The 27060-nt window shown below is 41.0% G+C and overlaps 1 protein-coding gene across 2 annotated transcripts in view; it reads left to right on the plus strand.

The window, feature by feature from the left end:
• Positions 1-26824, plus strand: part of RCOR2 (REST corepressor 2) — a 106093-nt gene extending 79269 nt beyond the window's left edge. For both annotated transcript variants that reach the window (XM_075187703.1, XM_075187702.1), the window contains 11 exons: positions 10135-10191; positions 12698-12778; positions 13018-13070; positions 13731-13892; positions 14255-14373; positions 14582-14651; positions 14827-15051; positions 22688-22765; positions 22872-22929; positions 23110-23336; positions 25890-26824. In XM_075187703.1, the coding sequence (XP_075043804.1) occupies positions 10135-10191; positions 12698-12778; positions 13018-13070; positions 13731-13892; positions 14255-14373; positions 14582-14651; positions 14827-15051; positions 22688-22765; positions 22872-22929; positions 23110-23336; positions 25890-26159 (1400 nt within the window). In that variant the 3' untranslated portion in view covers positions 26160-26824. The remainder of the gene's footprint in view (positions 1-10134; positions 10192-12697; positions 12779-13017; positions 13071-13730; positions 13893-14254; positions 14374-14581; positions 14652-14826; positions 15052-22687; positions 22766-22871; positions 22930-23109; positions 23337-25889) is intronic.
• The last annotated feature ends 236 nt before the right edge of the window (positions 26825-27060 follow it).

Consider the following 27060-nt stretch of genomic DNA (forward strand, 5'->3'; position numbering starts at 1 on the left):
GCAGAACAGTGCAGCTCACTGGCAGGACAAAGGTTGCAGGCTGAGTGAGGCCTACTGGCAGGGCAAAGGTGGCCTACAGGCATGGCAAAGGTTGTGAGCTGAGTGAGGCCTATTGGCAGGGCAAAGGTGGCCTACTGGCAGGGCAAAGGTTGTGAGCTGAGAGGCCTACTGGCAGGGCAAAGGTTGCCTGCTGAGCGAGGCCTACTGGCAGGGTAATGGTTGCAGGCTGAGCGAGGCCTACCGGCGGGGCAGGAGTTGTGGGCATTGAGCAGGCTCACTGGCGGGGCAGAAGTTGCAGGCTCACTGGCGGGGCAGGGGTTGCGGGCATTGAGCAGGCTCACTGGCGGGGCAGGGGTTGCGGGCATTGAGGAGGCTCACTGACGGGGCAGAGGTTGAGGGCATTGAGCAGGCTCACTGACGGGGCAGAGGTTGCGGGCATTGAGCAGGCTCACTGACGGGGCAGAGGTTGAGGGCATTGAGCAGGCTCACTGACGGGGCAGAGGTTGAGGGCATTGAGCAGGCTCACTGACGGGGCAGAGGTTGAGGGCATTGAGCAGGCTCACTGACGGGGCAGAGGTTGAGTGCAGCTCTATGGCAAAAGAAGTGTTCAGTGCTGCTGTTGTGGGATCATAATCATCATCATCAACATTTATATAGCGCCAGCAAATTCCGTAGCGCTTTACAATTGAATCTGTTAGGGTTTAGTTGGCAGTGCAGGGTTGAGTGATGCAGTGTGTGTTGGGGAAATGCTTGCTCCATATTTTTACTTGTTTTCCAGATCAGTGTCAGAGCTTGGGTGATGCTCTAGACTTCCAGTACAATATGTAAGGGAAACAAAGCTGATACTTTACTAAATAGTGAGGTTTAGGCAGGAATCTGTTTCAGACCCTTTCATGCTAGACAGCTGGTCATTCATCCATGTCTTTATTGCTGTCTGCCTGTTGCTTCTAAATAGTTAATTAACCTCTTATTGGAGCTTTCTTTAGTTAGCCTGCAGCTGGCTCACTCTTACTGACCATTGTCATTGTTTTTCGTCCCATCCGGTACATTATTTCTACGAATGTGTATACTTCCCTTCCTAATACTGCATATTATTCTCTATGCCTGCTCGTTTCTGTACCTCTAGTCTTCTAACATTGTGGTTCTTTAAAATCTGTACGTGCTATTCTCTTTTTTTTTTTTCAGAACTGCATGTCTATTCAGTATGCCTTAGTTTTATGGTTCCAATGACATCTGTCTTGTTATCTCTTGGATAATGCTACTGTTGTCTCTTTTGCACTGACAAACTTATTTATGGCTAGTTGGTAATAGCTGTCCCAGTAAATGTCTTCTGCTTTGATGCTAGCGATCATCCTTCCCCCATACATATATATTGCTGCCATCTTTTACAATCTACCTTTCTAAGCACTTACTGGCACTTTTATATTTTTTCTGGTCCTGGATTTCTCAAGCCCACAGTTTGCTCTGTCTCTATGTTTACTGTTCCTCCTTTTCTTCCTTCTGTACTCACTATCTGTCATCCTCTCCTACCATCTGTCTCTATATCTGCAGAGTCTGTCCAACTTTTTTCTACTGCTGGTTAATCACTCATTCCTTTTTCTTTATCACTGCACTAACCAAAACACCTAGAGAAATAGTAAAGCAATCTGTTGCATTGAGGTTTACAAGTAGCAGAAGCCTTTTTAGACCAGATACATTTTTACCATTGCAGTTATCTGGATCCCTGTCTGCTCATTTTTCCTCACTGGGGGCAGTTAGATTTCTGAAGTCCTATAGAGTTCAGTAGTGCAAGATACTTAAAGCTGGGTGCATCATGTCAGGGCCCCACTGTGCAGTATTTATATTTGTGGCAAAGGACTGACATTTGTAAATAAGCACGTTACTTTTCGGGGTACAGTTTTAGAATTGTAGGATATTTTTGCCCATTCACTTTAAACTAATCTGTTTTTTCCCAGTATTTCTGTGCCATTGTTTTTACAAATGTATCCACTGTTAATACCTGAATGCTACCATCCCAATGCTTGATGGGAAGTGCTGCATTTGATCATTAATAAATAACAGGTTAGTTTTGGCTTGTTTTATGTGTACTTAAATTTTATGTGTATCAGTACCACACACCGTGTCCCCACAAAACATATAGCCACTTCCATGTTTGGAGGAATGTAATAGACCCCGCTAATTTCTCTCACTCTCTTCCCTTTTTTTTTTTTTTTTTTTTAAATGGAACCGATAGACAGAGGCCGCCTGCTCCCCCGTCCTTGCCCCGCTCTGGGGCCGCCTGCTCCCCCGTCCTTGCCCCGCTCTGGGGCCGCCTGCTCCCCCGTCCTTGCCCCGCTCTGGGGCCGCCTGCTCCCCCGGTCCTTGCCCCGCTCTGGGGCCGCCTGCTCCCCCGGTCCTTGCCCCGCTCTGGGGCCGCCTGCTCCCCCGGTCCTTGCCCCGCTCTGGGGCCGCCTGCTCCCCCGGTCCTTGCCCCGCTCTGGGGCCGCCTGCTCCCCCGGTCCTTGCCCCGCTCTGGGGCCGCCTGCTCCCCCGGTCCTTGCCCCGCTCTGGGGCCGCCTGCTCCCCCGGTCCTTGCCCCGCTCTGGGGCCGCCTGCTCCCCCGGTCCTTGCCCCGCTCTGGGGCCGCCTGCTCCCCCGGTCCTTGCCCCGCTCTGGGGCCGCCTGCTCCCCCGGTCCTTGCCCCGCTCTGGGGCCGCCTGCTCCCCCGGTCCTTGCCCCGCTCTGGGGCCGCCTGCTCCCCCGGTCCTTGCCCCGCTCTGGGGCCGCCTGCTCCCCCGGTCCTTGCCCCGCTCTGGGGCCGCCTGCTCCCCCGGTCCTTGCCCCGCTCTGGGGCCGCCTGCTCCCCCGGTTCTTGCCCCGCTCTGGGGCCGCCTGCTCCCCCGGTTCTTGCCCCGCTCTGGGGCCGCCTGCTCCCCCGGTCCTTGCCCCGCTCTGGGGCCGCCTGCTCCCCCGGTCCTTGCCCCGCTCTGGGGCCGCCTGCTCCCCCGCTCTGGGGCCGCCTGCTCCCCCGTCCTTGCCCCGCTCTGGAACCGCCTGCTCCCCCGTCCTTGCCCCGCTCTGGGGCCGCCTGCTCCCCCGTCCTTGCCCCGCTCTGGGGCCGCCTGCTCCCCCGTCCTTGCCCCGCTCTGGGGCCGCCTGCTCCCCCGTCCTTGCCCCGCTCTGGGGCCGCCTGCTCCCCCGTCCTTGCCCCGCTCTGGGGCCGCCTGCTCCCCCTGTCCTTGCCCCGCTACATGGCAGCCTGCTCCCTGTCCTTGCCCCGCTACAGGCCGCATGCTCCTCTCTCTTAATTTTTTTTATTTATTTTTTTTTTTGTATTGACCATCTCATCAAATATCCTTTTACTCCTTATAAGAAAAAAGAACCATAAGAACGGTGCTGTAATATAAAATAAAAAATATGCTTTAATATAAAATGTGTATAAATCAGAGTAAACTCTGAAGGTAGCAGCAGTATAGATAGAGGTTTGACACTCCTCTATATCAGGATATAGACAATATAAAAAAACATGTGTGGCGATCTTAGGTTTAGCTATATGATTGAGGTTCAGCCACGGGTATGGTCACAATTTAAGTGAGATTTGGAGACGTTGTCTCTCTGTAGGTATCTAATTTTAATTGGATGTACCACTTGTTGGGGATTGCTCCTTCAGGGTATTCAAAGAGTTATTATTATCCCTTAATGTGTGAGCCACCGAGCAGTATAAACATGTACTGACATTACCTAGTAATGTCTGATACACAATCATATATTGAATATAGGTTGCCTAGCAACAAGTCACACATGTTTTATGATTGGCTGAGTAACAGTCATGTCACATGATCGGGAAAGTTTATTAAGTAACAGTTGTAGATCCATTAAAGTTTGCCTAGCAACCAGTTGTATATTCCTGATGATTGGTTGAGTAACGGTCACGTGCTCACGGCCGGTAAATTTTTTCGGTAATGTTTTCTGATATGAGCACAGATATGACTATATAAGGTATTTAAGCTATTCATAATATCAATAATGGTGTATGTATGAGTATTATTAGTACTGACTGCCTCCTTATAAGTTGATTACACTAATTAACATGTCACAATTGTCAGCTGTACATTTTGTTGCCACTAAGGGCAATTTCATGAGGAGGGTAACCCCCATAATAAGGTATCTGCATATATACATACACACTTGCATACATATATACACACCTATATCTATAGATATATACATCTAGCTATAGATATATACATATAGATGTAGCTAGCTATAGGTGTATACATATAGATGTAGCTAGCTATAGGTGTATACATATAGATGTAGCTAGCTATAGATATATAGCTAAATCTAGATGTATGCATACAGATAGATTGATATAGATCTCTCTCTCTATCTATATGTATATATATATATATATATATTATATAGATTATTTATAGATATATCTATATCTGTCTATCGATAATCTATATCTAGAATGATATAGATCTCTATATCTATCTATAGATATATCTATAGATAATCTATATCTATAAATAATATATAGAGATACAGATAGAGATATCTATCTATAGATATAGATTTAGATATATCTATATAATATTTATCTCTCGCTATAATATAGATATATATATATATATATATATATCTATATCTACAGTCAAGTCCATAAATATTGGGACATCGACACAATTCTCATATTTTGGGCTTTATACACCACCACAATGGATTTGAAATGAAACTAACAAGATGTGCTTAAACTGAAGACTTTCAGCTTTAATTTGAGGGTATTTACATCTAAATCAGGTGAACGGTGTAGGAATTGCAACGGTTTCTATATGTGCCTCCCACTTTTTAAGAGACCAAAAGTAATGGGACAATCGACTCAAAACCTATTTCATGGACGTGTGTGGGCTATCCCCTCGTTATTTCATCATCAATTAAGCAGGTACAAGGTCTGGAGTTGATTCTAGGTGTGACATTTGCATTTGGAATCTGTTGCTGTCGACTCTCAATATGAGATCCAAAGAGCTGTCACTATCAGTGAAGCAAGCCATCATTAGGGTGAAAAATCAAAACAAACCCATCAGGGAGATAGCAAAAACAATAGGTGTGGCCAAATCAACTGTTTGGAACATTCTTAAAATGAAAGAACGCACCGGAGAGCTCAGCAACACCAAAAGACCTGGAAAACCACGGAAAACAACTGTGGTAGATGACAGAATAATTATTTCCCTGGCGAAGAAAAACCCCTCTACAACAGTTGGCCAAATCAAGAACACTCTCCAGGAGGTAGGTGTATATGTGTCAAAGTCAACAATCTAGAGAAGACTTCAGAAGAGTGAATATAGAGGGTTCACCACAAGATGTAAACCATTGGTGATCCACAAAAACAGGAAGACCAGATTAGAGTTTGGCAAACAACATCTAAAAAAGCCATTACAGTTCTGGAGCAATATCCTATGAACAGATGAGGCAAAGATCAACTTGTACCAGAGTGATGGGAAGAGAAGAGTATGGAGAAGGAAAGGAACTGCTCATGATACAAAACATACCACCTCATCAGTGAAGCATGGTGGTGGTAGTGTCATGGTGTGGGCATGTATGGCTGCCAATGGAACTGGTTCCCTTGTATTTATTGATGATGTGACCGCTGACAAAAGCAGCAGGATGAATTCTAAAGTGTTTTGGGCAATATTATCTGCTCATATTCAGTCAAATGCTTCAGAACTCATTGGATGACGCTTCACAGTGCAGATGGACAATGACCCAAAGCATACTGCAAAAGCAACCAAATAGTTTTTTAAGGCTAAAAAGTGGAATGTTATGCAATGGCCAAGTCAATCACCTGACCTGAATCCGACTGAGCTGCATTTCTCTTGATGAAGACAAAACTGAAGAGAAAATGCCCCAAGAACAAGCAGGAACTGAAGATCTTAGCAGTAGAGGCCTGGCAGAGCATCACCAGGGATGAAACCCAGCGTCTGGTGATGTCTATGCCTTCCAGACTTCAGGCTGTAATTGACTGCAAAGGATTTGCAACAAAGTATTAAAAAGTGAAAGTTTGATGTAGGATTGTATAGTTTGTCCCATTACTTTTGGTCCCTTAAAAAGTGGGAGGCACATATAGAATCCGTTGTAATTCCTACACTGTTCACCTGATTTGGATGTAAATTCCCTCAAATTAAAGCTGAAAGTCTGCAGTTAAAGCACATGTTGTTAGTTTAATTTCAAATCCATTGTGGGGGTGTATAGAGCCCAAAATATGAAAAATGTGTCGATGTCCCAATATTTATGGACTTGACTATAGATAGATATAATAGATAGATATCCATATACCTATCGATAGATATCTATATACTTTCTCTCTCTCTCGCTATATATATATATATATATATATATATATATATATATATATAAAACAGTGATCATAATATGGTCTCATTTGAAATTAGTTTCCAGAAGCAACGGTATAAGGGATCAACTAGGACTTTGAACTTTAGAAAGGCAAATTTTAATATGCTAAAGGAGTCTATAAAGAGCATAGACTGGGACAAAGCCTTTGAAGGAAAAAATACGGAAGAAAAGTGGGCTGTCTTTAAAATGTTGTTGGAAACATACACGTATAAGTTCATTCCTATGGGAAATAAATGTAAAAGAATTAAGTCTAAACCAATGTGGCTAAATAAAAAGGTAAGGGAAGAAATGCAAAGGAAGAAGCGTGCATTTAATTTGTTTAAGTCTGAAGGGTCAGAGGAGTCCTTCCGTAGGTACAAGGAATGTAATAAAACATGCAAAAAGGAAATTAGATTGGCTAAATTAGAAAATGAAAGGCACGTTGCAAAAGAAAGTAAGACAAACCCCAAAAAGTTTTTTAAGTATATAAATGGCAAAAGGATTAAAAAAGATAATATAGGACCCCTAAGAAGTGAGATAGGTGAATTGATAAATAGATACTAAGGAAAAAGCAGAGGTATTCAGCACTTTCTTTTCTTCAGTATTTACCAGAGAGGAACAAATGGTAGAAGTAATACATACAAATGGAAATGAAACCATGCCATTAATTAATACTTTGTTGTCGGAGGAAGAAGTCCAAAGGCGACTGAAGAAAATTAAGATAAATAAATGTCCAGGTGGCATACACCCAAGGGTCCTTATGGAGTTAAACTCGGAAATAGCTAGACCGCTATTCTTAATTTTTAGAGATTCAATCTCATCAGGCTCAGTACCAAGGGATTGGCGAATAGCAGATGTGGTGCCGTTGTTTAAAAGGGGGACGAGATCACAACCAGGGAATTATAGACCTCAAAGCTTGACATCAATAGTGGGGAAACTACTGGAAGGCATTTTAAGGGATAGTATTCAGGATTACTTGGTACGCCATAAAATTATTAGTGGGAATCAACATGGATTTGTGAGGGATAGGTCATGTCAAACTAATCTAATTAGTTTCTACGAGGAAGTTAGTGGAAACTTAGACCAGGGCAGCACAGTAGATGTGGTCTACTTAGATTTTGCAAAGGCCTTTGATACCCTGCTACACAAGAGGTTGTTTTACAAAATTAGGAAACTGGGTCTAGGAATCAACATTTGTACTTGGATCGAAAACTGGTTAGAGAATAGGGAACAGAGAGTTGTGATAAATGGAACATTTTCTAATTGGTCAAAAGTCTTAAGTGGAGTACCTCAAGGTTCCGTGCTGGGGCCACTCCTTTTTAATATATTCATTAATGACCTTGGTGATGGTTTAGAGAGTAAAGTTTCTATTTTTGCAGATGACACTAAACTCTGTAAGGTAATAAAATCAGAGCAAGATGTAGCTTCTCTACAGAGGGACTTCAATAAACTGGAGGAACGGGCGGCCAAATGGAATATGAGGTTTAACACAGATAAATGTAAGGTTATGCATTCAGGGATCAAGAACGCAATCTATAAATTAAATGGAATTAATTTAGGAGAATCTATTATGGAAAATTATTTGGGAGTGCTCTTAGACAGTAGACTTAGCTATAGTGCTCAATGTCAAGCAGCAGCTGCAAGGGCAAATAAAGTATTGACATGCATAAAAAGGGGTATAGATGCAAGGGAAGACAGTGTAATTTTGCCACTGTATAAATCGTTGGTAAGACCTCATCTTGAATATGCAGTACAGTTCTGGGCACCACTCTATAAAAAAGATAATTTGGAACTAGAAAGGGTTCAAAGAAGGGAGACAATATTGATAAAGGGTATGGAGTCATTACGTTATGAGGAAAGGTTAGCCAGTTTAGGCATGTTTACTTTAGAAAAGAGACGTCTAAGGGGAGATATGATTACTATGTACAAATACATTAGGGGTCAATATCGAGAACCTTCATGGGAACTTTTTACCCCAAGGACCATACACAGGACACGTGGTCATCCCCTAAGGTTAGAGGAGAGGAAATTTCACAACCAGCAAAGGAAGGGGTTCTTTACAGTAAGGGCAGTCAAGATATGGAATTCATTGCCAGGGAAGATTGTGATGGCAGATTCAATAGATATGTTTAAGAAAGGGTTAGACAAATTTTTAGTGGTAAAGTGTAGCCAGGGATACGACCATTAATTAAAATTTAGGATAGTAGTGGATATAGGGTAAAAATAGGACTGCAATCTGGGGGGATTTTCACAATTGAAACAGATTGGTGGTTTCTTACTCTGGATGAATTTCAAATATAAGTGCAGGATCGCAGGAGATCCAAAATAGGTTGAACTTGATGGACTGGTGTCTTTTTTTCAACCTCATCAACTGTTACAATCATCACCCCCATTTATTTATATAGCGCCACTGATTCCTCAGCGCTGTACAGAGAACTCGCTCACATCTGTCCCTGCCCCATTGGAACTTACAGTCTAAATTCCCTACATACACACACACACAGACATAGAGAGAGATTAGGGTCAATTTTGATAGCAGCCAATTAAACTACTAGTATGTTTTTGGAGTGTGGGAGGAAACCGGATCACCCGGAGGAAACCCACCCAAACAAGGAGAGAACATACAAACTCCACACAGATAAGGCCATGGTTGGGAATTGGCATGACCCCTGTGCTGTGAGGCAGAAGTGCTAACCACTTATATATATATTATATAATATAGTATGCGCGCAGATACATTACTATGGGGGTTAACCCCCTGATGAAATTGCAACGAAATGCGTTGGGTCATACCTTTTGAAACCATCTCCTTGACAGTCTTTCTTTGCACCCTCCGATCAATACTGGGTGCTTTCAGGGACATGGTATTGTCTGGGTAATCAGCTTACATTCACACAGGAGCTCATTGGGAAATCTTTCTTTAATGTGGGACTGATACAAGTGGAGAAGTGGACGAGACTGCAAAGTTGCAAGTACCTACCTATATGTTACTTAATCTCCCGGTGGTGCTGCTTAATGTAACATGTAACATTCTCTGGAAAATTCAGTTGGCAAAATAAAGTACATAAAGAAACATATCAAGTCTTATCTTTGAAATTTTGATCCATGTGACTTTGGTCATGATCACATTGACATTTGATTACTTTGCATTGGCCATTTGTTGATAACCAATGAATTTGATTGCTATGATAGCGCAAGGACAGCATCTGCAACTTTGTTCTGATTGGAAGGGTTTGACTTTTATATTAAGGCGTACATTTATTTTTCAAGCTATATATACAGTGATCCAGAAGTATTTTATTTTTGTATAATTCAATCAACTTTGCAATCGAGTGATGTATAAGCGATATGTTGGTTGATCTTTTTTTTTTTAATCCTTGCACTCTTTTGTTTTATATTTCTTGGTCGCTTTCTGCTTTTAAAACTAGAAAGTGTCCTTCATTAGCATTGCTCAATCTCTTATGTTCTACTATTGTTTCAGTTGTAGCTTTTTCTGTCCCCTTTTCTTCCTGTAATATCTATCTGCATCAGTCCCTTTGGGACAGGTTTGACCTCCTGTGAGTAGCCAGGAAAAATAATCCAACTACTTATTGCTGCCCTATTCACCTGCACTAAGCGAATGTTCCTTGTCTATCTTTGTTTCCTTTATTAGCTGTTTCTCTTTTTTAAGTACTTCTTGTTCATTCTCTGTCTCACTTATTAGAGACTAGTCTTCTTGTTATTGTTATGACTAAGCTTTTTATTTTTTTTATTTTTTTTTAGACAGCATGATCCGAGTGGGGGCTGATTACCAGGCCCAGATTCCAGAGTTTAAACCAGGTATGACCTCTATAAAGTTTTGGGGCTAGATTTACTAAGCTGCGGGTTTGAAAAAGTGGGATGTTGCCTATAGCAACCAATCAGATTCTAGCTATCATTTGCTTAGTACCTTCTACAAAATGACAACTAGAATCTGATTGGTTGCTATAGGCAACATCCCCACTTTTTCAAACCCGCAGCTTAGTAAATCTAGCCCCTTGGTCTTCTTTTGTTTTAAGCCTTACATTTCATCTAAACCTAAAACATAAGTAAGCTTATTTAAACAAGCAACTAATAAATGTGTATATGTAAAGGTTGCAGAAGACACTTGAGAGAAAGTTGTGATGTAGATAGATATATATATATTTTTTTTTTACATACGGCCGCGTTCCTGTGAATAATCCCACTGTTGGAGCTGCAGCTGGCTTCTTAGACACCTTTTTCCAAATAGATAGCTGGTAACCAAGAACAAAAACTTGCACTTAGCTACATATCAAATGCAAACACAATACCAAATATCCCAAGTACTGTCAATATGTGGATATTTTTACATATATATATTTGAATGTTATTAGTCATGTTTTATTAGGTAACCTGTATTTTAGGATTAGTGGTCCTTTTTAAATGAACACTAAAATGAAACATATATTTATGGTTTGTGTTTATATGGCTTTAGATTTAGGACTTCTTATAAATGTCATAGGTGTACTGAGGGTGTCTGCCACAGAGGCTATTTAGTGCTTTGAAACACAGAATAAATTGACAGAACATTCAAATTAATGTTGCCCAAACTGAGTTATTGGCTCTAATTTGCATAAATTGGCCTATCTTCGTCACTTATGACCACAAAACACGTACAGAACCTGAGAAGGATATGATCAAAATAGATTGAACCAGTTTTGCAATGTCCTACAATCGAAACAGCGGCCGACAACAGCCGGCCTGTGTTGTGCCGTTTTAGTCGCACCGCCAGGCCCTGTGATAACGCTGGAGTAACAAATTCCCAGATCTTTTCAATATGGCCTCTCGCCTGTGTAGCAAAACTTAAAAAATGGTCTTGCTTAGCCAAGGTTACAGTATCGGTCACTATAAGGCGGAAACGGCGCAGTACGAAATGTGTGTAAAGAAAATTAACTACACTGTAATCTCTGTTTATCATTAAAACAATGGCTTGCATGCTTGTTAGATTAGAGTAGCAAATATAGCACATCTCCAGATGCTATGAACAAACCCTGTATGTGATCGCTGACAACAATTCTGACTACAACTATAATAATAGAGTTGTGAAGTCTTTGTAATAAAGAGCCATTCATCTTGTAATGCAGTTCATAAAATAACCATTAACAACATCCACAAATGTATATGTGAACATCTTATTAGATCAACCTGTACTTGAGTCCTAATAGTTCTACAATTATTTTAAGCATGTGGCAAAGCTGCAGATTATTGAACTACATGATCAGTGCTCTTGTATCCAAAACTGGCCCTATTTTTTTTTTTTTTGCGTGGAACCCATTGTTTTATACAAAAACTACTCACAAAGTGGCAAATTCAATATGTTCCCCTGGATACAAGTGCAGTATTGGTCCCCTTACACTTTTCCATTTACCATACAGGAGCAGTTATCTTGTGAGCCTCACAGGAAGAGGAGCCACCAGGTAAGATACAAAAATTGTCAACAGGGTGCCGCTTTCACAGCATAATCCCCATTGACTACTTTTGCATGTTACATAGTGGCCTCTCCAGTAACGAACCTCTCATGAAATGGTGACTCTTGCTGATGGTCAAGTGGCAATTGTACAGTAAAGACCGACGTCCAAAGAGAGGGACCCTTTAATAGGGGTGGCTTCCTAATATTGGAAACTCCATTTTGTTTTTCTTATTTACTTATGACTTCCAAATGCCGTACCCAGGGATAGACACATTATTATTACCATTTATTTATATAGCGCCACTTATTCCGCAGCGCTGTACAGAGAACTCACTCACATCAGTCCCTGCTCCATTGGAGCTTACAGTCTAAATTCCCTAACACACAGACACGGGTCAATTTGTTAGCAGCCAATTAACCTACCAGTGTGTTTTTGGAGTGTGGGAGGAAACCGGAGCACCCGGAGGAAACCCACGTAAACACAGGGAGAACATACAAACTCCTCACAGATAAGGCCATGGTCGGGAATTGAACTCATGACCCCAGTGCTGTAAGCCAGAATGCTAACCACTAAGCCACCGTGCTGCCCGTCAACATGTTTTACTGTCAAACCAGCTGAGAAATACAGTGCACTTATACATATTAATGTGACATTAGGGAATTCTATGAAAGGGGAGGTAAATTGTATTACAACCTGGTGGTAGATTTACTCCATATTTTCTAAAAGAAAAAAATGCCACCGCATTTATCTTCAGTTTATCGCCAGGAAATGTGGTATATTTCTAGAACATGGAGCTTATTTACCTGGATTTAAGTGACCGTTCTCCTCTGAATTTGGGTTCCTTCAGTGTTATGTCTCTCTGCTTCTCTTCACAGACAATGCAACACAGACTAATGACATTGAGATGAAGGGGATGTTGGTGTGGACACCAAATAGCTGTGTGTCTGATGCAAAATGTAAGTTTAAGCCTTTTTTTCCATGTTATTTCTTGTTCGTTTATGTTCTAGTTTTGTAATAGAATAAACAAAAGCATTGTTATATGGGAAATGCACACTATTTGCATGTGGCATATATACAGAAGTAAAATATATATTAGTCAGAGTTGTTTAGTTCCAGAGTAACATGAATAAAGGCTAGTCTTTATACACTCACCATTCAGTATGCTGCAGTGCTTTGTTATCTTCCTTTGTTGCAGTGGATGAGTATATCTCAATGGCAAAGGAGAAACACGGATACAATGTGGAGCAGGTAAGAACACTTGTAGTGTAACTTGGGGACAACCTGACTATTTTCAGTTGGGGTATGCACTCACAAACACATGTTCAACCACCTATGGAAGGTGATTACAACATTTAACACTTGTTAAAATGTTGAGCTATTAGTCACTGTTAGAATTCTGTAATTAGACTTCAGTGTTGATCAATGCCAAATGAGTCACATACTATAACCATAATACATCTGTTTGTAAAAACTGCCTTGACTATAGTTACCTCGCTTGTCATAGAAAGCTATCGGTCGCTACTTGAGTAGTGCCTGCACTTCTGTTGATTGCAGTGAGAGGTAACGCAACACAGACTTATATTAAAACACTTTTGAATACATACCCTTACTGCAATCCAGTTAACTCACATATTACAGTTGAGCAATATGTTGTCAGAGAAAGCTGTCTGATATCAGTGGGCTAGGGAAGATGCATCAAAAGTGCGTCATACTTGGTTATAATGTGGAATTACTGTTGATCTGTTTCCATCTTGTTTCTTTACCCATGCACCCCACATCTTTACTCCTTCTTTCCTACTCCTGTTCCTCACACTCATTTGTGTCACTATTTCGTCCCTCTTTCTGTCTCTGTTTACTCAATCATCGTCTTGCTGCTCTTTCTGCACGGTGTCCTCTGGTCACTGACAGGCTCTAGGCATGCTGCTTTGGCACAAACATGATGTGGAACGCTCTCTCGCTGACCTTGCAAATTTCACACCGTTTCCTGATGAGTGGAGTATTGAGGACAAGGTTCTTTTTGAACAGGCCTTCAGTTTTCATGGAAAGTGCTTCCAACGCATACAGCAAATGGTAAACATTGTGGAATCGCACTATACAAATAATGTCTTAACACTATAAAATTGAAAAGATATTAATTTCCCCAGCTGATGATAGTAAGAGTTACATTGTCATGTTTCTGATACTTTATGGTTTTAAAAACAACTGTTAAAGTATTAACCACACAGTTAAAATAGTTGTAATGCAATTTAATTATTGCATTACCTTAAGGCAACAGTTAAGTGAAAAATAATTTGCTTATCATCTTCGCAGTTTGGGGTATTTGAAAGAAGTGTGCAGAGTACACTAAATGATTAGTTGGGTATATAGTCTGGTACATGTGTGATGTTTGTGGCACAGGCCTACATAACAACAAAGATACCACCTACCCACAGCTCCCTGATAAAACGATCCCCAGTTTGGTCAAGTATTATTACTCTTGGAAGAAGACTCGATGCAGAACCAGTGTGATGGACAGACAGGCCCGCCGACTTCAGAGCAAGCGGGAGGAGAGGTGAGAGGAGGAAACTGTATACAAAGAGGGTAATGAAAATCAAATAAGTGCCAGACATAGGAAGCCTGTAGAGAACTGATCTGGGAGAGAGGAAGGGGATGGGGAACAGTTTGATCTAATGTAATGGGAAGATCAGCTAGTTGAGCGTGATTAAGGTTTTCAAGGCACATGATTATTATAATGAATCCAGTTCTCCTACCGCTTATAGTATTGAAGCTGGAGATGATGTACAAAAGATAAGCGACACTGAGCCAGATGCTGCCGAGACCAAGAAAGAGGTGAGATCCCTTTTGTAGCACATGTTGTATCCTTCATTATTCCATCCATTCTTCTTTTTCATACATTTCAAGTCCTCTCGTACCTCTCTACAAATTTTTTCCTTTTCCATCTCATCCTTATTTCCTACAAATGCTAATTTTGTATCTGCCTCCTTTTTTCTCTGAAATATTTTAGGAACCCCAGAGGTCCACATCAGTTGTGTCTAGTGGAAAGCCTGGGCCGGTGAGAAAGGATCCCATGGTGTCTCAGTATCGGCATCATCCCTTGCGTTCCCGCCGGAGGCCTCCTAAAGGCATGTACCTCAGCAAGAGTGATATTGGCGCAGTATGTACCAGCACGGAGATTCCAGCACTCACGCTGTGTCAGCTGGACACACAGCTTGTTTCACTTAAACGCCAGGTATGAAGCAATGTCACCATTACCGACCCTAGGTCTCCTGGAACCAAAATAGAGCCAGTTCCATATTCAGTGTGATGTTTTCCTTGATTAAATTTTATGACTCAAGTTTCCTCGTGTGGAAATATTGTACAGGTGCTGTGGTGCTGAACATTTGGATCAGATGGGGCCCAATTAATGCAATAATCAGTCATAGACCAACTTCTTATCCTGTTTGTATTAAGCCCACACACAGAGCAATGTCTGGTTGAAAATAACCTAATTGCCCAAATAATTGCTTCATGTGTGGCTACATTAAAGCTGGCCATGCTTCTGGTAACATAATCTGCTGGTTTGGCTAATTCGTGTCAAATTGACCAGAAAGTGGCATCTGTGGGTTTCCACCGACCACGTCTGCTGAGAGATAAAACTAGATGGAATTTGTATCCTTTCTGGTAGAGATAACTATAACTTATTGACTGCTATTAGGATAAGTGTATGGCTACCATATAACTATATTAAGTGGGTCCCATATGATCAGCCACCAAAATAAATGTATATATGTCCCGTTTGGCCTGCCATGTATGTCCAAATAGGATGTTCTTGGTTGTTCTTTTCTTGGGCTAAGCAAGCAGATATAAATGTTTATGGCCAACTTAAGTGGTCTTGAACATATTATTGGCTTAAAATGTAAAGCTTTATTAATATCACTCCCATTTCCCACCTGCTATTTTTCTTTACCATTTCCCATCCCACATTCAATACAGCACTCGCATGAACTGCATTAAATCACCACCCCCCTCCTTACTGTTTTACACCATATAATTCTATCACAAAGTCTCTTAAGAATATTTGTAGTTTGAGTTTCTGAGAAAGTTTCAGGAAACATGAATGGTTGCCAGTACGAGGCTAATGGTCAAAAGCATTATCTGTCATTATTCATTTTGGGGAAGGATTAGTGGACACAGACTGTTTTATAATGCGCTTGTCCTGTGTTACAATTTTGTTCCACTCTACGGAAAAGAGACTCTGGAGCAATAAGGATCATTATACCCATTTCATAAAGATGAATAATCGTACAGTAGACCTGCCACCTTATTACTTTTTCCTCTGGACGAAGGAAGAGAAACATGGTGGTAGTGTAGTAATATGCCTGTGTGCCTAAAGATTTGGGTCAGATTATTGTATGTTAGAGAAATGATCAATATAAATTCAGAAAATCTCAATGTGAATGCTGGGCTACTGATGGAAACTTCCAAGTACCTGACTTACTAATAAGTGTTTTTGTGTTGCTTTAAAGACCAAAATATACCAAAAAAGCAGCAGTGGTAGTTTGTGTTTGTTCCTTTCTTGCACTGTTCCTATTCATCTTGATTTGAAGGTAAAGGAAGCAATAAGCTGAAAAATTTAAAAGGGGGATAAACTTTGCTAGGTTAATATTACATTAGTTAAAACATGCACCAGAATGAGATCATTGCAGTTTTAATGGAATCTCTATAGTCCTGGTAAATTCTGGCAATTGCATTTTTTATCTCGTCCTACAGTAATGGGCTAATACCTCTTAAGGGATACTTGGTAAATGTCGAGCAAGTTGGTATCACCCACAGGCAGATCCAGTTTAATTGTGAAAGCAATACTAGCTATCCTTAAAACTGTGTGTTTAACTTCTTGCTGGTTACATTGTGTAGATGCTGAACCATCGCACCCATAGGATGTGGATCTGTGTCATAGCTTGTAGCAGGTGGCTCTCTGCTTTTTAGTGTCCCTCCTTTCACTCTGTAACCTGTCTTTTAATTGTAACCCCTAGTACTAGTGCATCAGCCAAAAACCGATGGAAAAGGACTTGGGCATTTTGGATGGCAGAAAGCTGTGTAGCCACATACAGTGCCAGGTGGCAGCTGCAAAGTAAAATAATAAAATCCCGGAATGAATAAAAGGATGTAAACATACGTTATGTGGACATAGCCTTACTCTATGTCTCTAGTAAGACATCAGCTTGAATAGAAGTTAGTTTTGGGCACCTTGCTGTAAAAAGGATATAGTAGAACTAGTAGAAAGTACAGAGACGGACAACTTAATTCATTGACGCAATTGAAGGGTTAAAGTCCCTAGAAATAACCTAATTATTATGTTTAAATATAGTTGTGCTTAGTACAAAGATTTGTCTATAAGTGGATTGTACCAAGGACCATACAGAAGACAATGAGTCATACATTGCGAATGTTTTACCATGAGCATAAGGAGTTCTTAACTGTAAAAGTGGTTCAGTGCTGTAATTCCTTCCTGTATGAGGTGGTAATGGCAAATTCATTGTTAGAATTCTAAAATAGATTGGTTGCCTTTCTTAAAAGAAATGGTATATGTAGTAATTAATATAAATCATTTTGGCAATAATTGATCCAGTAAATCTTCAGATTGCCATTTTGGGGGGTAAGAAAGGGGATTTTGTGAGCCTGACTTGTCAACTGTCAGCCTGAGGACTTTGCCCCTTCTAGATTAACACATTTTTAGAGTTTTTATTATTAAGATTGTACTTTAGACCTACTTTTTTGTTTTTTTTTTCTGCTTATTCATTTCTATCTTAACAATAGCAATATGTTTCTCCCAATGCTTTTTATCATTATTTTACTGAAATATCCGCTTATGTATGTTAATGCACAGAACAATACATTTTCGTGGGGGCAGATGTGCATTGCTGTAATGGTTGGATGCAGGAGTATCGGTCTTATAGCTAAACAGTCTGTACCCCAGTGTGGATAACACAATGACTTTAAAATGGAATGCCCTAGTAATGCAACAGGTTGAAGTCATAGACTTATTTCACCACTTCAGCCTTGGCTAAAAATAGTGCCTGATGTTCCTCTTGTCCATCCCCACTGGAACTGTCATCAACAAAGCAGGTCTGAATGATAACCTGGAGCCCAAGTTTAGGAACATTTAACGCTCATCATTTCAGTGTGAGTTGAAATAATTAATGAGTTGTTTATAGAGATTATTGCAATAGGACAGTATGCAGACAAATTTGGAGATTTCCCATGATACCCTAGCAGTCAATGCAAGGGATGTTTCAGCAAATCGCACATTCTTAAACATATAAAGTCCCTCAAAAACAAAGGTTGTTGGGTATCCCTGATACTATTGATTATCTTGATGACTGCTTTTGCTTCTTAGACACTTCTTACTATAATTTGATTGCTCTCTGTTGCTGGACCAATGCGCACACAACTACACCAAAGCCCTACTGCTCGTGCTGGGCCAATCCATTTCTACTATTTTAAAATCGAGGAAGATTCTGCAAAGCGTACTAGAAATCAGGATTCTGCCTCTTTTGAGGAAGTAACACTTATTGTTTATAGAGTGCCAACATACAGTATTGTAGAGTGCCATAAATTCTGGAGATCATGATGCAAATAAATAACATACAAGTACAGAACTTAAAGATGGTCCTGCCTAAATGAGCTTACAATCTAAGACAACTGATACATAAGGTAGAGGATTAAAATATGTACTTGTTTGAGAATGTGTGTAAGGCCATTATCAGCCATCAATATTAAATTGGTTATTGACGACTGGCATTTGTGCAGCTACAAATTGTATAATACAGTTTGAATGAGGAGAGAGACCATGGAAGGTGGAAACATGAAAGATGAACCATATTACGTCAAAGCAGCTGTTGGCAACCATGAATGTCCATCATCATTTTTCTCAACTGAATCGCCTTCCTCTTCTTCTGGAAAATACTTTTGCTCATGCGCTGCATGGACACTCTGTCCTCTGACAGTTCTCTGTGCCTGGCATTTTAATTTGGCATCCTGTTAGCTGTCGGACATATAGCCAGGACTCTTTTCCCCCGTAAGTTGTGGTGACAGTGGTTGCTACCTAGTTGGATCACCAAAGTCAAAACAGAGATGGATAGAGAAATGTCCGTTGATCTGTCTGGGTCCCATAGCTTAACGTGGATATTGTTTCAGAAGATCTTCCAAACATCAGTGTCCTTGGTGTGATGACACTTGTCAGTACCACTTTGTAATTCCCCGCTGCCTACAAAAGGTTTTTTTTTTTTTTGTAGTAATTTTATAAATAAAGTACCAACACACAATGTATACATACAGAGTAAATAGCCAATGCAGGCCAGAATAGGTAACAATGTATATGTCTGAAAGGGGCTTTTACACAGAAGAATGTATAAAAAGGGTAACAATAAGGCAAATAAAATACACGTTTCTTTAAGTGGCTTGAAATGTACCAAAGTAATAAATACTAAACCATTGAGTGATATGTCGGAGTGTGAGGTCTATCTTCTATATTGTAAGGAGGAAGGGAAGCAGAGGGACGGACAGGGGGCAGATTGAGACAAGACAATAGTTCCTCTAAATTGAGTAAAACAGAATTAACCTATAAAATCCATCTTCTTATAAGCTGTTAAATTTGAAGTATCCTGAGGGTGAGTGTTGGTATCGTGTGCACTGGAGGGGTGTTCATATATAAACCATTGCAGCAGATTTGGGAGAACTTGGGGGGCGGCACTAGGCACTTGGCTGCGTTTAGGATTTGTATGGACAGTTTCTCTGCATATTTATCAAGAGCCTCTAATGGAGAGCCCAAAAGGAAGGACCAGGGACATTTAGTGATTTAAGTCACTGAGTAGAGCAAGCCACATCATCCCAAAACAGAGCTTCTTTGGGCAGGACCACCAGATGTGAAGGAACGACCCTAACATAGATCAGATGTCCTCCCATATATCGTTTTCAGCCTAGTCGGGACAAGATACTACCTAAAATTTTGTAAGCTTCTACAAAATTTATTAATGGTTTTAGCTTTGTGAAATGATGATGTGGGAGGTAGGGCACAGAACATTGATCTAAAGTGATGGTAGGTAGAAGACATCATGAAAAGTGTTACAACACCACGGTCAGATCAGTATTTGATTTCGATAAACTTTGGAGGGCTGTTTGTGTTCTAGGGATAACACTCTATTGGAGGCTGAATGAATAAATATTATACATTCCTAAAATATGTAACCAGATAATTCCTGAAATAGAGGACGACTTGTAACCCTTAAACTTTGAAGCCTCTCTGCTATCTTTACCTTTTTATTCTAGTGAAACTAATTGGTATATGCTAGGCCGCCTTCAGAGACTTTAATTAAAATTCTCCCTCTACTCTCACGAGAGAGCAAGTTTGTACTACTAGTATCAAGTTAACTATTTGCTGAGAAAGCTGTTGCTCCAAGAACAGTTTTGTGTTTTGTTTTGTTTATTTTTTGGTTTTTTTTATATAGAAGTATTCTTCTCAATTTGCAAAGAAACTTTGAACATTTCCCAGAGTGGAGAAAATTACATTCAGCCCCTGAGAAATTCTGCAGACATTTGATATTTACTCTAATTTCCCACAATTGTTTAGAAAATTATCCCAGGTGTTTGGGGAATGATTTAAACATTTCATAGATGGTGCGTATCACAGCAATTAGACCAGTTGTTCTTCTCCAACTTTAATTTTACTGTAGATCTCTTCCAATATATTTGTACAATAAAATATGGCCGAATTTCAATAAGCTATCCTAAAATGAATATGGAATGGGATAGAGAGATAGGTGTGGATAGAGGACAGAGTTCCCCACTTTCATAACGTTTGAGGCACGAGAGGTTTTTTGTTTATTCCAGCATGAGCCCCAACATTTATTTGAAAATGTATTCCTGCTAATCAACACAAAGTACTCGATAATGTGCCAAAATAAATGTAATCCAACCATTTTTCAAAATTAGTTCTGAACAAAAAACTAAAGTGATTGCATTACTATTTATTCCCTTGCTATATCCATACTAGATCTCCTCTTAAGAAAATCCATCCTGGTTCCATGTTGTAACACAGCAAATTTGCGAAAAAAATCTGAAGGGGGTGAATACCTTTTTATAGCCACTGTGGGCCCAATTCATTACGGAACACAAAACAAACATAATGTGCGTCTCTTATTGAATACGGGTCTAGGTGTGTACTACACCGACAGACAAGACACTGCAGGATATATCCAATACAAATGTGGAATATGAAGTCTGGTGGCTCAGTGGTTAGCACTTCTGCCTTAGACCACTGGGGTCATGAGTTCAATTCCCGACCATGGCCTTATCTGTGAGGAGTTTGTATGTTCTCCCTGTATTTGCGTGGGTTTCCTCCGGGTGCTCCAGTTTCCTCCCATACTTCAAAAAAACATACTGGTAGGTTAATTGGCTGCTATCAAATTGACGTACGTCTGTCTGTCTTTCGACTATATAAATAATGATGGTGAAGTCCCAGCAGAACGGACAGAAGAAAAATTCAACTATTTTCACCTATTAATATAGTCCTTAATGAAAAAAACATTTAAAAAAAAAAAAAAGTTTCCTTTACCTATAAAATACATTTATTAGGATGGTATGAAGGTCTACTAGACATAAAATGCATTTTTACAGGTGCTCGATTGCAAACACATGTTCTAGCATGCATATGCAACATCATCACTATCACTCGTACCTTAGAGATACCCAAAGCTTGAATAGGATGCTGCTGTGTGCGCTGGAGCTTGGCACGTCCATACTGTACATTGACTATGTCATACACCCATTGCCCTCCCTGTTCTGTTCATGAAATCTTAGCCTGTTTTAATTGTCCTTTGCGCTTGAAGATGAATTGCATACACCTGTGTTCTCTGGCATATCGTCCATTTCTGGACATGCAAAGTGCAATGTAGTGTAAAATATGGCCCATATTGGCAGTTACATTACTTAATGAATGAGGCCCTGTAGGTATATATGGGTATATATCATTCTCTTGTAGCTGTTACTGGCTTCAATGTGTCTGCATTGTGCTTCCTTGTTGTTATCATAAAACATCTTAAATGTCAGTTGCATTGTTGATTGTACTTTATTATAAACTCTCAAGCGACTAAAAAAATAAATAACCTTTTTAATTCTTTATCATCTCCCTTGCCAACCTTTTTCTCTGTCTGTAGCTTCTGAAGTCCTCATGTGACTTGTTGGATTTAGTTTCATAAGTTTTCAAAACTCTCTTAAGGATATTAGTCGCCGTTGGCATATCTCTCGCACAACCAGGTGGTTAATGCAGAGCGGCTATATTACCCAAACATGGGGCGATGTCATTGTTTGATTTTAACCCTTTTGAAAAGACCAATAATGAAGACACTGATCATGAAACGTGATATATTGTGGCCAAGTAAGATGTCTATTTTGTAGCTCACTCTACTTTTAAAAAATGGGTTTACGGTCATTACATTCATAAACCTATAGACACATCTTCAAATGTGATAAATCTATTTATACAACAAATGTGTACAGGGAGGTGTTCAGTGCCTGCTAGTTAAGCAGCTAATTTGAAGCACTACAATTGTTCTTATTGTCTTTCCAGAAAAGGCCTCCTCCAATATGTGTGTGCTAAAAAAAAATCCCCTTCTCAACTGTAGACAGAAGTACTTTACTTTCATATCAGACATTTGTTTAGCGGGGTGAAAGGGGGAGGGAGCAAAAGGGACCACTGTGGACCACTCATTGCTCCCTGCTGTGTGTGAAACAAACTCCTCTGGCCTGGGTAAGAGAAAAGTTTTCAGTGCTCAAAAAAAGGCTTTTCAAAAGGTTAAAATATTCATTCTATCTAATTCACCTTTCAGGTACAGAATGTTAAGCAGATGAACAGCAGCTTAAAAGAAACACTTAATGGAGGGATCAATGACATGAGACCACCAGAGGTGAGCTTCCTGCAACTTAAGCCATTCTGTGCTCCAGCCTTCCTACTGCAAGCCACTAACATTAAGGCAACACTTTCCTCTCTCTCTTTTGATTGCTTTTCTGTAGTTAAACATCAAGCTGAATTCTCGCTGGACCACAGATGAACAGCTGCTGGCTGTACAAGGTGAGCTGATATTTTGTGCCAGGATTCATAGAGCTACAATTGTGCAAGAACAAAATGTTAGAGTGCAGCTGTGTTTTGGGATCAGGCTAACACAGAGATGTAGCGCAGATGATGATGCCAGGGTGGGATGAGCAATATCCAATTCTGTACAAGGGGAGACAAGTTTCCTTTGTGTTCCAGCTGTCAGGCGCTATGGAAAAGATTTTCAGGCCATCTCTGAGGTCCTGGGTAATAAGACCCCATCCCAGGTGAAGACGTTTTTCATTAGTTATCGTAGACGTTTCAACTTGGAGGAAGTTCTTCAGGAGTGGGAGGCAGAACAGGACGTTCCTCCACCCACTGTGCCCATGGACTCTTCCAGTAAGAACTCTGGCTCCTCCCACAATACCAGTGAAGAAGATGATGAGGTGAGAAATGTGGTTATAAAAGTATCTGTTTCAGACAGATTTTTCTTCCAAATCCTATTTTACATATTCATTTCTCATGGTGTTTAAAAAAGAAATTTAACATGTCATACACATCCTTGCCAAGTATTTTCTAGATATGGAGACTGAAATTAATGATACTTCTTTCAAAAATATTCTCCAGGTACATCTAAATACAAGGCAACAGAATATGTTTCAGCAGTGTCCTCTATTGCAACCATGCAGCATAGAGCTCTGGTGTTGGGTATCATCATGTATGCTACATATATGGTGCGCTGGCTCAGTCACTTGAAGTTTTCATAAACAATACAATAATCTGATGAAATAAAAGAGGTTGTAGTTCATTTTATTTTACAAATTATGATGGCATTAGTCTCAAAGGAAGCCGCGTTTTGGTCAGCGACTAAACGTGAGCCTCTACCAAGTGATGCAGAGTTTAAAATTAGCTTCAATTATCAGAAACTTTAAAGCAAAACAATGCTGTCTTAAAAAAAACCTCACTTCACCCATCTCTATGAAGTGGGCGGCCAGCCCACTGACCGCTTTTGTGGCTTAGCACAGAATAATACATAGTCCTTGTACTAAATTTAATTAGATAAAATCCCTGCCATTTAAGGATCCTTTCTCTTTCATCCTATATGGGAGATACTGCTACCATGGGTTGTATGAGGGGAGCTAGGAGTTAGCACTTAAACAGTTAATTATTACCTACAGACTGACTCCTCCCCTCTGCAACCCCCTGTATCCTCAGTGTATTTATAAAGCACCAAGGAAGGGTAAGCAACTGAGAAAAGAGCAGAAAAGCAGCAGGAAGGAAACGCAATGTCCCCCAGATGGACTCGCAGAAAAGTATAAAAATCCTCCTCTTTCATCCTGGTGGACACTGCTACCATGTGAACGTTCTAAAGTAGCCCCCTAAGGGAGGGACTGCTCCGATAGCCCGGCCCGCAAAACACTGCGGCCAATACTGGCGCCTGAGGGTGCAGATATGTTAAACTGGTAAAACTTAGTAAAAAGGTATGGACAGAGGACCAGGTGGATGCTTCGCAAAGCTGATGAGCTGAAACTCCATTTCGTGCAGCCCAAAAAGCACCCACTGCACAGCTGGAATGGGCAGCAATATGTCTAGGTACAGGCCGATTTGTCATGACGTAGGCCTGCCTGAAGGTGGATGTCATCCACCTGGCGATAATCTGCTTAGTAGCCGGCCATCCCCTCTTATAAGCCTGCAACAGCACAAAGAGGGAATCCGTCTTGTGAATATCTGAAGTTCGTTTGACATACATGTGAAGGGCACGGACATCCAAGGATTCCTCAGATTGGAGACCCGAAGATCCATCCCACATCCGAAAAGCCGGTACTACGATCTCCTAATTCAGCCCTATCATGGGCGAGCGGCAAGGAGGAGCTCCCAAGTTCTAACACTATGTGCAGATGCATGGCCAAAAGATGCACTCTGAAGCATAGCGCCAAGTTCCGATTCCAGGGAGCTGTGAGCAGTACATAAGAAGGCTTGATATGCAAGACCCCCCTGAAGAAAGATCCTCGCTTCCGGCAACGCTGCAGTTTTCTTCTAGAAATAGAGAGGGCCAATGCATGGACTCTCAGAGAGCTGAGTCTAAGACCCACTGACAGAGAGGCCAGGAGTCTAGAAAGTTGAAAAGCCTCTGTGTGGCAGGAGGGCCGCTCGCACCACCTGATGTAGATACGCCACAATCTGTGATAAATGCGGGCAGAAGCCGGCGTCTTAGCTCACAATATAGTGTCCACTACTCTGGTGGATCAACCTTTTGCCCACCAAAAACCGGCTGCAATAGCCACGCCGTTAAAGCCAGCCGATGAGTCCTGGAACCAAAACGGGCCCTGTAGTAGCAGGTCGCCGTGAAGCGGTAGACGCCGCCCTTGCTCACTTGCCAACCTAAACCTCAGCTGGGACTTGATTTGAAAATTGAGATGCACGAGTGCTGGAGAAAATATGCCATGAATGAATGATCAAAAAACACCCCTAGTATGCAAACCTTGTTGACACGTACCTCAAAATAATTAAAGCTGTGTTCTCTACCGGTCTCCAGAAATAGCCATCTCCACAGACCAGGAATATGTTTTTTGTTGTGTCCTGTAGCAGCTCGTACAGGGGACTTTGTGACCCAGTATAACTAATGTAGTTAAGCTAATCTCTAAGCCATTAGGTTAGTGTGTACTGTGAGCTCAGCAGTATTTTGGCCCAGGGGGTAAAGAGGCTTTAATATCGTCACCTTCTAGCTCTAGAGGTTTTAATGTGGGGGGGGGAAGGGGGGAGGGGGGGGGGAAGGGTCTAAAATGTGAATACTTATGCAAGATTTTTACTTTGGATATTTGTCATCAGGGATCTTAATCATATTTGAAAGTTTTGTTAGAGCAAGTGAGCTGACAGTTCAAATACTGAATAGAAAAAAAAGATGTGTATAATTTGTAATTTATTTTAAAAGACAGATTTGATTAACACACAGTAGGAAAATGTCAGCACTCTGACTTTCATCTTGTTTTCACACACAGGTGCAGATCACATCCATCTCCTCTTCATCTCAGACAGTAACAGCCACTACAACAGCACCACCAGTCATAGCTGCCACCTTATCTCTTCCTCCTCCACTGCTGCGTCCATCTCTTCCTTCAGCTCCAACGCTGCATCGTCAACCTCCTCCACTCCAACCAGGACGCCTCCTCCAACCTCGTCCTCCTCCTCTTGTCCGCCCTGCTCCCCGGCAGAGCCCCCGTGCACCCCCTGCCTTATTGGGAAACCATGCAGAGCCAGCCTTTTCTTGAGGACTTATATCTCAGATCCCCTGTTGCAATTTGGGAATGGGGTGGGGTTATTTATGGGACCATGGCACTGAAATTGTAATAATAAAACTTCTGACCTGTGGAGCAACTCATTATACCTCAACAAAACAATACTTAACAGTTAGTGACATGGCTGGAGCTGTGGATCAGAGCTCACGGGACAATAAGATGCTTTGAGCTACAGAGTGCCACTGTGCTTTGCAGTCAGTTGAAGTAGTGACCAATAATATGCATAGAACAGAAGCGAACGTGCCAGGAACCTTTCTTTTCATTACATAATTGAGTGGTGAACGTTTTTCATCTACATGATCCGGCTGACGAGACTTCTTGAACACATCCATCATGGATTTAAGTAATGGGAGCTTCAAAGTTGAGTTTTTGTTTTTGAATGCCCCAGCAGGATCATTGAACTTTGTGAAATCTATACATCTGCATCAAAATGTAATGTTCTTGACTTGTATCTTTAAAATGGCTTTATTTCAACTTGCACATGAGCAAGTTTATGGCTTAAGGGTGAGTGATAAACATGGTTTCATTAGAATGTTGGCGTTAGTGTTGTTCAGCCATCCTAGGGTACACTTTCTGGTTATGTAGTAGTGACTTTTAACTTTAAATAATTCATTAATAAAATAATTTTTCCCTATTGACTGGAGTTTTGTCTCTAAAAGAGAGAGTGTAGTCATTGCCAGTGTCTACAAAGAACTAAGATTGCGCGCGTCCCTCCCCCCAAAAAAAATAAAATAAATCCCAGTATGTATGACTGAGGCATAGGTAGTGTGATCCATCAATTAGTTAACTAGTTTCAACAAAAAAAAAATGCACTGGTTAACCTTGACACTACTGAGTTTGTCCATACATAAAAAAAAATGTTTCAGCAATATAG

The sequence above is a fragment of the Mixophyes fleayi genome, chromosome 10, assembly GCF_038048845.1.
Source record: "Mixophyes fleayi isolate aMixFle1 chromosome 10, aMixFle1.hap1, whole genome shotgun sequence".
In the NCBI taxonomy this organism is placed as follows: domain Eukaryota; kingdom Metazoa; phylum Chordata; class Amphibia; order Anura; family Limnodynastidae; genus Mixophyes; species Mixophyes fleayi.